The sequence below is a fragment of the Salarias fasciatus genome, chromosome 23, assembly GCF_902148845.1.
Source record: "Salarias fasciatus chromosome 23, fSalaFa1.1, whole genome shotgun sequence".
In the NCBI taxonomy this organism is placed as follows: Eukaryota; Metazoa; Chordata; class Actinopteri; order Blenniiformes; family Blenniidae; genus Salarias; species Salarias fasciatus.
The window spans coordinates 15,189,470-15,203,691 of NC_043766.1; the positions used below are offsets into that span (position 1 = coordinate 15,189,470).

The 14,222-nt window shown below is 38.8% G+C and overlaps 1 protein-coding gene across 2 annotated transcripts in view; it reads right to left on the bottom strand.

Moving 5' to 3' along the window:
* The window catches only part of LOC115381193 (neuronal growth regulator 1-like), a 144,460-nt gene that overhangs the window by 45,868 nt on the left and 84,370 nt on the right, over positions 1–14,222 (bottom strand). For both annotated transcript variants that reach the window (XM_030082459.1, XM_030082458.1), the window contains exons 4-5: positions 12,526–12,657; positions 1,201–1,321 (exon numbers count right to left, since the gene is read on the bottom strand). In XM_030082459.1, the coding sequence (XP_029938319.1) occupies positions 1,201–1,321; positions 12,526–12,657 (253 nt within the window). The remainder of the gene's footprint in view (positions 1–1,200; positions 1,322–12,525; positions 12,658–14,222) is intronic.

Genomic DNA, 14,222 nt, shown 5'->3' on the forward strand with positions numbered 1-14,222 from the left:
GGACTAATTTGGTTTTTAAATTCAAGAACTGACACTTGAATCTCAACTGATTGATGTATGTGTCACGAATGATTTGAGCCAGTTGCAGGCAAACATTTTATTAGTATGCAAGATAAAGACGGGGCACAAATGACTCTTGCTGGAACATTTCTGGGAGCTTTTCCCAGAGGCTGGACAAACAGAAGAGCAAACAGATGCATTTTCCACAGGAAAAGGGGGGAAAAAGCTCCCACAACATTTTATCGGTCAGAAATAAAGATGACATTATATCACAACCTTCGTTAAATTTAAGCATCAAAATTTATAATTTTAATCAAAATTCAAACATCTACAATAAACTGCTGTTTAGATCTACGTATTATTGATAACATAATAGATCTAGTTTTATCTATCTGTCATTCGATTTGAAAAGTGAAAGCATAAAAGCAGGAGGTGAAGCAGGTGTTAACAGAAGTGCATCAACCAATCTCAGTAATGAATAAGCATGCTTATCTTCCCCCTACATATTCATTTGAATGTTCTCCGTTTCACTTTACAATGACATGCCGATCTCTGTAACATGCTGTCAAAATAATGTGTAAATATGGTGAATGCAGTAAATCATTAAACTACCGGTAATCTAATCCAATCAGTTCTGTGCTAAATTTTCAGTGGTGCATGAGGATTGCTTGAACATGCACTAGATGTGATTAAGCTGTTTCCAACTCTCCCACATATGATCCCTTGCCATTGTACTGGAGTGTTCACAAACAGCTATTCCCTCTGCTATGTTATTTTTAGGTGTTTTTGGCGCAACAGCCTGAAAAAAATTACTGTTTCTGAAAGCATGCGAGTTAACTTAAATGAGTGTCATTGTTTCAAATAAATATATATTATTGGCTTAAATGGATGAGAGATTTATTTTGTGATGGATTTGTCTTTCAAAGCATGCACATTTTTAACAATGTGGGTCCCAGAAAGTATTTAAAGTACAACATAAAAAATGTGTTCAGTAAAACAACAAATACATATATTCAAATTCACTGGATATCAGCAAACTTTGCATTTTTTTATTATTTTGTTTGTTCTCTGAAGATCCACCCTCTAAGGTGCTTGTAGTTGACATTTTAACTATGGTGGAGTTGTGCCACAGCCAATCTGAGATGTAGAAGCCAATTTTTTTTCTAAAAAACCCAGCTCAAACAATCAAACTGTACTCACCTTTTTTCACCCTTGTACCACTCAAATGTCGGAGAAGGCACCGCAGCAGCCTCACACCTCAGCAGAGCTGTGCGTCCCAGACCAACTGCTTGGCTCTTCATCTCATGGATGGATGGGGGAACTGGAGGAACACCAGGACATACGAAATCTTAGCGCAAAACACACCTCCAGGTCAGCAGATGCCCCTGTCACCTCATGTCAAAGCAAAGAGATACAGGTTCACACATGGCTCCAATCATTTGAGTGTGGAATTACGGTTCAAAAAGATTTAATTAGGAAAACTGGGTGTAGGCCGGTTTCCTTGTTGCAAAGACATTCTTTGTGTGTCTTTGTGTGTCTTTGTGTGTGTGTGTGTGTGTGTGTGTGTGTGTGTGTGTGTGTGTGTGTGTGTGTGTGTGTGTGTGTGTGTGCGCCTTCATCCTTTTGATGTCTTAAAGTAATTTCTCTCTTGCCAGGATTTTAACTAACATCTGATAAAGAACAGCAGACCGAATTAACCATGAATAAGAAAAGCTCTTTGAGTTTCATGAAGAAAGTGCTTGTTTCATAAGTAGCTGGCCCAGTTGGTAACACACCAAAACGATCGCCCTCACACAAAAAACAAAACAAAAAAACAAACAAAAAAACCAACAACATGACGACAGAAGCAAATTCAGAGAGACGGCTTCATGTTCTCAGTTTTAACAAAAAGACACTGACTCTCTGCGTGATGTTTCAAGTATTGACACACCTGCCTGGGCCACCATGTCCACTGTCCTAGCATGACAGCCAGGTCACCCTGGCGCTTTCAGAGGCTTCAGATAATCAATGGCCCCACACAATGACACCAATGGAGGATTACGAGGACACCCTAAGCCTCTGTCAGTTGGCATACTGCATTGATTTTGTCATACTTGTTTTTGGCTTATCTTTCTGTGGTGTAGAGCACTGCTGCAATTTTCTTTTCTTGTTCTCTCCCTTTGCTTTAGGTATAGTACAGCTCATCTGTAAAGCCTGTTGTAAAACGCAAAAAAAGAAAAGAGAGAAAAAAAAAAAAACACTACAATGTCATTTTATCATGAGCTTAGCAGCCCGGTTGCTGTAGGTTATCGTTGCTCTTCTGCGAGATAGCTGCAGGTTCTGTAACCTTTTTGCAAACCTTTTCAGGGTGTGGTTGAAAGAAATACTGTTTGTGTTTGAAATAGATCCAGACGTGAAGTGATGAATGGAGTGTGAACAGATATGTGAAGTTTCTGAAGAATAAAATTGTCGATTCTATCCATGTGAGCATGAAGTTATGCAAAATCATAGCACATATATATATTCAGAGGCATACTGTCCAGATCAACTAATACCTCCATCCGCTCCAGATGATACCCAACATTCTATACAGCAATAAGTGAAGAGGAAAAGCCTGATGGTATAACCCATGACTTGATTTACTAACTGAAGACCTTCGGATTTTTCAGCCATAGAGGAAGGATGTTACGGTATAATTGGCACAGACAGAAAATCAGAATACACCCGCCATGTGAATATGGCCATTAGGATAGAGAGGAAGGACGGTGAAAAGAAATCCATCATCACAGACCACGCTTTCACTTCAGTGTCCCTCTCTCACCGGATCATACAAATGGTCAAACATTTCTGTATTACATTGCACAGATCCGTTACGTCCTAACTCATCTGTCTATGTTGATTCTCACAGGTTCGGTCAGTGACGATTAACACACTGTGAATATATAAAATTTTCGGTCCAAAATAATACACTACACTGTCCGGGGAACACGCAAATGTTTCCGTTTCAAAAATGTTTCCAGTGTGTTTATCAGCTGTGCTTCTGTTTATATAGTGTGTTTTGTTTCGTGATTGTAAATTCTTATTATTGTAAACACTTTCTGTTAATTCAAAAGATTTTTTTAAATTCAACACCAACATTTATTTACTTGAACAATTTTTAATATTAGAAACAATATTATTCTTTAAATTCTTAGTTTGTCATATGTCTGCACAGTGTGGAGCTGGTATGATGACTGAATTTCTCCATGTGGGATAAATAAAGCCTTAAGTTGTCTTATTTTCCAAAATAACTCAGGATGCCATCATATAGTACTCACAATACTCATTCAGATGATTCGATTGGAGATGGAATAGGGCTATTTGTGTTTTGGATTATTTTGTCATTGTTTGCATTTTGGGGAGTTTGAGGCCATTTGCTGATGTTGTGTTGGGAAGCTGGAACAGTCCATACTGCGGTCATCAATAAGAAACATCTCCAAATGCAATTGAAAGCAGAGGTCTGCAGGCACATGGCCAAGCCCACTCACTGGATTTAGGTTCAACGTTGACTGACAGGTCCTTCATCAAAGCTTATTGTCAGAAATATAAATTGTCCACATTTCACTTTCAAGCGTGAGTGGGCAATCCAATAGAAGCTGCAGGACTGATCCTATGACGGTCAGTTTTGCCATGTGATAATATGTTTTTCAGCAGGAACAGTATGGTGAGACTGTCATTCTGATTGTGTTGGCTGTCACTCTACTTGGTTGTTCGGAGCTGTTTAATTGTTTGTCCACTGGTTGCACGACAAACAAATTTTGCATAAAAGACAGTATCAGGTTGGATTTGGACTGTGAGATTAGTCTATCGTTGCACGATTGAAGGATGTGTATGTCTAAAGTATGGCATGATCTGATTTATTTAAGAAGCTGCGTGTTCTGCTGATTTCCTTGACAAGGTCACTGAGTTGAGTTCATTCATTACTGTGAAAAAACTCAATAAACAACTTTTGATGATGTCCTGCAATTTGCAATATATATATATAAATGGTATCTCTTTTTTCAGATGCTGTATTCTACATGATGCCATTGTTGACAGTCTACATAACTCTAATACTTTAATTTATTACCAGGCTTTGTACCAATAACCAGGCAAAATACTTAAAGCAAAGACGGACTGGCTTTCACTGGAGGCCGTCTGTATGTAAAGTTGCCTTCATGACAGTGGAAAAGAGATTTACACTATATTTCAGCACATAAAAGGAGCCGTATTTTGCATTTTCTGAACCTGCCTAAACCACTGAGTCTTTGAACTTCCATTAAGCCATTTATCACCATGCAGTGCAATTCATTTCATTTTTTCAACATCAGGGAGGGTGCCTTCTCTTCTCTCTGACTCTGCCTCTGTGGACTCTGAGTGTTCGATGTATACTATTTGATATATGCACTGACTGAACATCTATCTAAATAGCACTCAGAAATCAATCTTTATTCTGCTTTATCAAGAGCAGGTTAGATCCTGAGTTACCAGTCCGCCACAAGTCCAGACAGGTACCTTACATATGCGCATAATCACAATAATACTAAGAAGATTTGAAAAAATAAAAAATAAAGGAAAGAGATGCAAATTTGAAGTAAGAACGTGATGGCACATTGGTTTCAGTGTTTCAAGGTAATTCAAGTTAATTGGTTAGAAGAACATTTTAAAGCCTCGTCACATTTTGTTTCTGCCAAACTTTGACACTTTGACTTGTTCATCAGCGTACAATCTCAAGCTACCAGCTGCCCAGTGGTTTAACAGGAGAGAGGCAAAATGCATGTTGCTTCTTTTTCAGTATCTGTCAGTTTCATGAAAAATCTGCTTTTTGTGTCCAATGCAATTTACAAGTCTCCACTTAAGTCATTCAACAGTATCAACATTTCCGCACTACTACTACTACTACTACTACAAAAAAAAAAAGCCTCCCAACATGTTGCAGGTGGTCCAAAACTATGCAAATTTCACATGCCTATCAGTAATATCAAATCTTTGTAATTTGGATCTTGGCACTACATTCTCTTAAGACAGATCACACCCATAAAATCCAGCTAAATTCAATAATTCCAATTTCAACTTGCTGGCATGCCTTTTATCATCATATATTGTGCGCCACACCATCAGGATTCGTAGAGTAATGCAAAGTAGTGCACTAAAAACCATGAAGGCCCAATAATCCAGGTAATTTAGTGTCTAGAGAATGCTGTGGTGGTGCTGTAAATCATGCCTGGAGTCGTGGTGACTCCAACAGATGGGGGTGAATGGTTGGGTCCAGGAATAGCACAGGCATGGCAGAAAAATGAGCCCTATAAGGCCTTGGAGGGTGACAAATGGCTAGTTGTGGACTGATCAGAAACCAACTTCCATTACACTTGCGGTATGCAGAGCTTGTTATCCAGACAAAGACAGTCTACAAAAATCTCAAGGAGAACATCCAAATCCTGAAAAGTCTAGAAACAAATACATTTGGCCTCCATGTGACATCGAACAGGGTTTCTTCATAAAGCATTACACCTTAATTCACAGGGATTCAGTGAGTCCTTGCCTTGTGGAATCCTTGTGCGACTATTGATGACTATTTGGTGTGCTTCAAGATTGAATGTGATTTATTTAACCACATACTATTGTTTGCCAGAGAAGGGAGGATTTTTAATTAAAAGATCAATTAATAACCCTACCCCTTCAGTCAGATTTGAAAATGAGTTTTCGTTGCAATTAAGAAATGGACTCATCAGTGCATGACTTGTCAGCTTACACACAGAGAGACGCTGTTACTCACTGCCATCTGTGCGCTTCATTCTATATCTATATATATATAAGATGGAACAATGTGCTCTGCTTTTTATACAAAGCAAGGCAAAAGCATAACTGGCTTAGCTGTGCAGGTTGACAGCACAGGGATTCAATCATTGTTGTCCAAGTTCAACACTAAATGGTGCAAGGTGCACAAGTCCTCACATATCTATCCCTTTCACACAAAGCTAAAAGGTGCTTTGATAGACGACGCTCTTGTGAAACACATTGATATAACTATTCCTCTGCTGCAAAAGGGCTCAACATTTGATCTGCAACTGTGTAAACAAGAACTACATTTCAGACAGATTCCTGTAAGCTTGTAATAATGATGTTAAAACATTTTTAAGCGAAATAAACTGAAAAAAATGATCAGAGTTGCCAAATGTGAATGAAATAAACATATTGAAAGTGAGCGCATTGCCATTTTTTTTCCTCAGAGCTCCAGTGAAATAACAGAAAAGAGTCTCTTCATACAAAATTAATACATTCATACAAACTCTGCTTCCATTGTGATACACTGCACATAGTAAAATTATAATGACAACATGGAACTAAGCAAAAAAAAAAAAAACATAACAGTCCATGTGATTCTTAAAGAACTTTCCCATTTATTAACCTTTTGAGTTATCTTGATCCCTTCTAAAAAACTGCAGATATATTTGAAGAATAAAGCCAGCGAACATCAATCTATTTTGTAGAATCAGAAACCAGATCGTACTTTCTTCAGAAGATCAAGACTCCACTCATTTATTCATGCACGTCATGCAGCAAGAAATCCAAATAGCAATCAAGACAAGAGCTTTGGAAAGATGTAGAGAGATGGATTTACATCCAAACAGCTCGAGGGTACTGGCTTTAACTCTACTTAGGATTGGATCAGAATCCAATTCTCGGAAGGCTTCACTTTTGAATTGTAAGCCACAGTATTTCAATGGATACAGCAAACTGTCGACAAATGCTCAGCTGAGACTTTGCCTGATTTTAAAATACTCCCAATAACAGATGTCAGTGAACTGGGGAATGAACATTTATGCTACCTTTGATCCAGCCTTCACTGATCCAAAGCACAACCGCACTGAGCCTGATCTGGACAAACACACACACACACGCGCACACACACACACACAGTATTCAGGACATGTATTTTGTAAGATGTAAATGTAGCGTACAGCTGTGCCGAGGTTGCCGTGTTCAGTGATTCTTCATAAAAGCAAATCTTAATCAAGCATGCCCTCACTCCTGTGGTGGTTGTTTATTTTCTTGTCATTATTTGACATTGTAATATTGGGTGGTCATAAAGATTTGACTGCTGACCAAAAGTAAACAGGTTTTTCCTCTTATTTATCTGAGATGGCCATGACTCCCCAAAACAACTCTGTCAGTGGAGTCAGAGGAGCATGTTGCGGGTGTATCTATCGGGGCAGGGCCTGAATTACAAACAGACCCGTGATGCCTGGGGTATTCAAGGGAAAGGCAGGGTAAGAGGAACAAACAAAAGAGCAAGTGATGTAAAGAATATGAAGGGTTCACGGTACGCTCCTGCATTGCAATTATGTTCAGAAATCTATCAACAATAAAGCTGTAATTGCTTACAAGCAGGTCCTATGTGCTTGCTCATAATTAATTAAAATGATCACAGCTTTGTTGGAAAACTACAGTGAGTAAAATAAATAAATGAAAAACAAGATGCTCATTTTTTCATTTTTATATTTTTTTAACAAACACAGCCATTGTGAATGTGTGAGCAGAATTTACAGCTACAGGGTACTGGAGGAAAAAGCAGGTGTTGACTGTCAAACTGGAGTGTACGGAGTACAGTGTTACTCTGGAAAACCAGTGAAACAAAAAAGATGAAGACATGATATAGAAAGATGAGAGACTATTAGCTCCAGTCAAGGCAAAGAGTATAATAATCCCAGGAGTCTGACAGACAAAACAGATGCATCACTGATCAAGTAAAGGAGGAAAGTAAAGAAGGACACAAATGGTGAATGCACTTCATTTATACATTGCATTTCATTACATTAGCAGCCTCACTGCGGTTCACATGATCACTCACATCCGTCTATTAACACAGTTACTCAGACCAATGGCAACCACAGCCATCCAAGAACATTCTGACACATGGCCACGGCGAGATGGAGAATCAAACCACCAACTTTGGAGTGACAAGACAGCCGTTTCCCCCAAATGAGCTACAGCCACTGTTGCAGAGTGTGATGTCTGGCACTGACTCTGACTTTCCCAGAAATGCAGCTCCTATACATCAATTAACCTACAACATAAACAAACACCCCCCCCCCCCCCCCCCCCCCCGAAAAAAAAAAAAAAACAAACACAAATATGAAAAAGGTTTTCTCCTTAAGACTGTGTCAATTAATAGTTCTTTTTTACTCATTCATTTGACGGAAAATGACACGTGGCAGCTTTGTGACTATTACATGGACAGAAAGAGACGATCAGAACATCTGCTGTGGTTTCCAACAGCTCTAGTTAAAGCGCCTGAAACAGTGATGAGCAAATAAAACGTAGCACAACAAGACAGTTGGTTGTCTGTGTTCCTTCCACGTGTGACTAAAGTTTGTGCAAACTGTCAAATCCCATCTTGTAAAGTGATTATCTTCAAACTGTGCAGGCTCACTCATTCAGTATGAAGTGTAGACAACTCTCAGAGGGACAGGGTTTCCTCAACTACAAAAAAGGTCAACTACTCATGATTTCACATCTTGAGAGAGAAAACAATTTCTGCTATTGCTGTATTTATACTGTCAGTGATGGACGCCTTCATTCGGCAACAAGGTGGCTTCATTAATTAATCAAACATAGCCTTTTTATCCCAGGCGGAGGTGTTCCACGGTGGTTTCCTTTTCATTCATCCCTCCGACTCAGCCACCTAGATGTGATATTTATGCTTTTGAGTCACACTGTGCACTGAGAATTTCAGCCAATAACGGCACCCTCCTGCAGTGAAGATGAATATGTAAATTTGAAAAGTTGGTCGGAGATCAAATTTCATCAGGTGAAATCACAGCTGAAATATCCTTTCGCCAAGCGGGGCTTTTCAGCCAATCTGATTCGAGCACGACCTTCTGGACGGCTGCCATCGTTCGGGTTCAGCTGATAAAAGTATTCAGTTGCCATTAATTTATCACTGAAGTCATAAAGGCAAGAAACTCACTCAGGGCTGTAATTTAATTAATGCGGTCTGATCAAGGTAGTGTTTTGAGCCTTTGAGAAATTAAAGCTGAGGTTACATGGAGCAGAGTTAACACTTGCACAGAGACAATGTCTAAAAACATCCTGCCTTGAACTCACCATATCACAGCAAGCCAAATGGCAGGCTTAGTGCCTTGCTGTTATTAAAACTGCAAATATGCTAGAGCTTAATTTTATTTTCATTACTGTAGTTTGCTTATTTTAATTAGTGGCCTTAATCTGCAATTAGCCCAGAGGTCAACTATACTCAGCTTGGAAAAAAAAAAAAAAATGCATTGTTTTAAAATAAATTATTTGGACGGAAATTTAATTAGACTGTTAACTCATGAAAGGTCAGTGTCACTCATTCCAGGCTGTCTGACCAAAATGATTGAAGAGACCAGTGCAGACATAACTAATTGATGTTCATGACAATTTTACTTTCATGCTAAGAGCACGAAAAACACTAATATGCCAGTGAACTTGCACATAACTTAATTTCATAGAGTTGTGATTGTTTTAGCAGTTTGACAACAAACACACACACATACACTGGACTGATGAACTGAAAAGCCACACATGCTGCAGCGATGACATTCCGTAAAGGGCTGTCGGGGCAGAAAAGAAATTTCCCCTTGTGGGACTAATATAGGCATAATTCATTCATTCAACAGTTTGCATGATCAAATACATTCTCACACCGATGGCGCTGCTGCCACAGGCAAGCTGGTTGGCTAATGTCAGGAGAAACTTGGGTTCTCAACACCTGAATAGGCAGAAACGGCAACCGAACTGCCAACCTTGGGGCTGGAAAATGGAAATGATGTATACAGTTCATCAATAGCTGCTTCTGGTGACCAACCGAGACCTAACACAGATTTTTGTAAAATGTTTCCACAGATGCAGCATACCACAATGAGCTGCCCCATTTTGAGACGTTTCAAACTTCAGGGGAGATGACCGTGACATTTGTTGTACTATTATTGGAGGATACGTTTGGATTCTTCTTTTTTTTTTGCCTGAATAGTCTAAAAAATCATTTCAAAAGAAAACATTTCACACTGTGGACTGACAAAAGTGAGAGTGACACCTGCACAATTTCCCAGGGGAACCTTAACCGAACAGCTGTATGAGCACGGGCCCATACAGTGTGATATTCTTTAATAAAGTTAATTTCTTGCTTCTTGCTGTGTAATTATTTTCTCTTGTTGAGTTTCCACGTCAGCCAACATCTTCATCTGAATGCACAAGACGGTACACACAGCCCTCATCAATGCCTCATGCTACTGGGTGCCTGATGAATACAGCCTGATGTGCGACAGTAGAGCATGAATGATACAGTAGATTGGGACGGGATCCAAATGTGTTTCTTTTTACTTCACAGAGGACGAATTGCAGCAGGGTGGAGAAAAGGCAGCGAAGGGTGGCCACCAGCTGGCTGAAACCCTGCCTGCTGTGGCCATATCAGCCGCTCCAGTGGACAACTTTATTTCATTTATACTGCCTTATCTTTAAAAATGAGCATGTGTCACCAGTCACAATTCAGACAGAAACGGGAAAGAGGACGCTGCGAAAGTTGAACATGTCTAACTCCTGGTTATTTAAAGTTTCTCTCTCTAACCCCACACACTCACACTCTCACCACAGTATTTTACATGAGTGATGTGCTTGTACAACCAAAACGTGTGTCAAGCTAAATGTAGGTGCTTTCACTATCAGCATGTCGAAGGTCAAGGATGGCCAATATGTGTAGAAAAAAAAATAAATAAAAGGTCAACAACTCAGGGTAAATTAATTTACTCCATAAAGATTGTGGGGGAGGAAAAAAAAACCCCAAAAAAACAAAAAACTAACACAACACTAACACACAAACAAAAAAACAGAACTGCTCCATGAAAATATTTAATTTGAAAACATTTAACTGGATGGTCCACTCATTTTTAAATAACAATTGAAATAAATTAGCATGAAGAAGAACAGGGTTTTGAGACAACCACAACACTTTATTTTGACTATTATCTAAGACAATTGTGTTGACTGCACCTCTACTCCTCGAATCACATCCAAATTAATCACATCGCTTCCTGCTCCTATGACAAAATATCTGTTAACAAATGTGTCTGTTTTGCTTAGTATCTGTCAAAACATATCAAAGATATCAAAGAAAAGCAAATAATATGCTGCAGTTAGGCTGGGTGCAATACAAACCTATATGAGAGTCATAACTCGTTTTTAGAAATCAAATTTATAAAAAAAAAAAAAAAAAAAAAAAAAGCCAAAAGATATTTAGACAATTCTTCTATGTGGTAAAGATGAACAACAGAGTATGACTACAGGTCAAAGACAGAGCATCTCTGTAGCTTCAGAGAGCTCCGGCCAGAAAGCAAATACTGTCTCAACACTTGACCAACTGCAGCACACTCCCACCTGAAGTACTGCTTCGGTGCCCAAGATGTAGTGACTTTGTCCGACAGCAAAAAGAAAGTCTTCCAGATCAATTCACTCGGTTTAGGTGCTAAACTTACAAATGTCTGCTGCAGTCATACTATAAAATTCAGCATCACACTATAACATGCCTTATCAATCACTGCAACTCTCTTCTGTTCTAACAAAGACAGTGCCAGCTGTCAAAGCACTTTTCATCCTTGAACCCTTGTCTCAGTGGAGCTATAAATAACTGGCCTCTAAAAACTCAGCTCAGGCCCAGCTCATTAGAGCCAGGCATTACACAGAAATAATGGCCACAAGACTTGGTTTAATAACAAAGATAGAATGAGTGCTGTCTTAGCATTCGAAGGTGGAAATGGCTCACATGCAGTATTAAATTCAACTTTATTATTAAAAAAAAGGAAAAAAACGGAAAAAAAAATGAATTGTCAACACTGAAATAAAATAACTACATCTTGTAAAAGTTGAATTCAAAAATTAGGTATCAGGATATGACTTTGTAATTGAGCCAAGTGGAGCCTTTTTTTTTTATTTCACTTGTCCTCCTCCTCCCATCTGTAGCCAACAGCCTGAAAAGCTTTGCCAAAAACTGAGATTTAGCACAGGCCATCTATGCAGAAACATCACTGAATAACAGTGAAGTAAAGGAGCACTTTGGAAAAGAGAGGGAATTGCAATAATTGTCAAGCACCCATTCCTGCACCTACTTAAAACTGGTGATTTCCATGTGACCATGATAGCTAAAGCCCAGTATCATTCATTATTGCCCTGGCTCCTCATTACTGTCTCCTCATACTTTTGAAAGACTCATTACCTGCATAATGGAATAGTGCTTAGAACAGTCAGACCTTTCCTTAGTGTGAATTAATCACCTGCACGCACAGACAAAAAGGGAATTCTCACATTAAATATTAAGAAACACTGAGCTTGAGCTTTCTACTTTTTCAAACTTTGAGAGGGTGTACTTTCTTGAATTGTACCATCAGGGATGTGACACTGGTATCATTGCAGCCTCCCCCAGTGTCTTTCATGTGACGGCAGGGCCAGTGTGCAAAAAATGGAGAGAGAAATGAAGAAAAGAGATATACTTACAGTTGACTGTGACTTTTACTGTTTTGGTGTCAGGAGAGGCAATGTCATTTAGAGCACTGCATTCGTAGTCTCCAGCCTGGTCCCTGGTGATGCCAGTGATGTTAAGATATTCGCCGTTGTCATATTTCCTGGCTGGAAAAAGAAAAATGAAGGCAAAGTATTTATGCCATGTCCGAGCAGAATCCAAACACAGCATTAAAACAAATACACAAACCTTTCAAAGGTGTAGCACAAGTGAAAGTCCTCATTTGCTTTAAATAGCTCTCAAGTGCGCCGACAATTACAGGAAGAAATAAATAATGACATGCAGAGTAGTGTCCGATATAATTTAGTCTGAATTATCAATGATAGTGAGAGAAGTGAATTTTAGGCATTCTCCATCATTTCACGTCATTAAAGTTACACTGGATTGTTAAGAACAAATGTGTGTGTGTGTGTGTGTGTGTGTGTGTGTGTGTGTGTGTGTGTGTGTGTGTGTGTGTGTGTGTGTGTGTGTGTGTGTGTGTGTGTGTGTGTGTGTGTGTATGTGTGTGTGTGTGCGCGCGCGCGCACGCACTGGTGTAAATCCAAAGCAACAAAAGCCAGAAACCAAACAGGCTCTGAGGCAGTTTCATCAAAAACAAAAGGCAGTGAATCAGGCACACCTCTGGCCATATGGGCATGTCCCTCGATGTGTTATTCAGCGTGATCGCTTTGATGATGATTCAACTTTGATGAAGAGAAAATTAATCAAAAATTGACATTTTATAAGTAACGTGTGGCTCCATGATATTAAACAAAATACATCCCAGGTGAGCAACAAAGGTATTGACACTTATTACTATAAATGTCTAAAGTTTCAAGCTGTCTTTAGACTATTTTCAGCATATTTTTGTGGCAACCTTTAGCTACATTTGAACACAAATACATTTAATTTTTACTTCTTTTTTTTTGTGTGTCAAACCAGTTTCGTCTGTTTAGTTGTGAATATAAGTCATGCATGAAAAAATAAATAAAAATAGATGCTCCCTTTGCGGAAACAGGCACAAGACTAAAATAATCTGAAATATGCTACCATACTCCAGAGCTTTGACAGTAAGAACAAGTAACATGGCTGAGAGGGAACCAGATAACACTAACGACGGAGCAGGTTCAGAGCAGCAGTACATTCCCCATCCAGATACGTTTGAAGTTGTCAGCTCAAAGAAGAGAAATGTCCTTCAAAGGACTAGTCTATTTCAGAGCCTGTACCTTCTTACTTTCAATTGAGCGAAAACATTGATTAAGTACTTGTACAAAGGTTTCTGGACACGTTTGTGAAGAACACGTGCCAACTTTATTTATGTTGCATTGATGTGGCAACATCATAATGGCCCATAAACATACTGCAGAAGACTACGATGAATTAACGTTTGTATGAACCATGCATTCATGCTCAGCAAAGTCTAAACAACAGAATATTAAGAATGGAATGATGTCAAATTGTTTGCACTCAGTATATCCTAATTAGAAATTTTAATTGATCAAAAGCCATAATTATTTCATGTTTGCGACTGAGAACCACAATGCAGTAAGAGGTTAGTTGGAAGCAAATAAATAAATAAATGAATAAATAAATAAATATTTGTCATATTGTTTTTCTCTGGATCCTCAGTGGATAAAAAATTAAAAAAAAAAAAGTGACGCTATTCTATTTATTGCAATGATGTTTGGATATT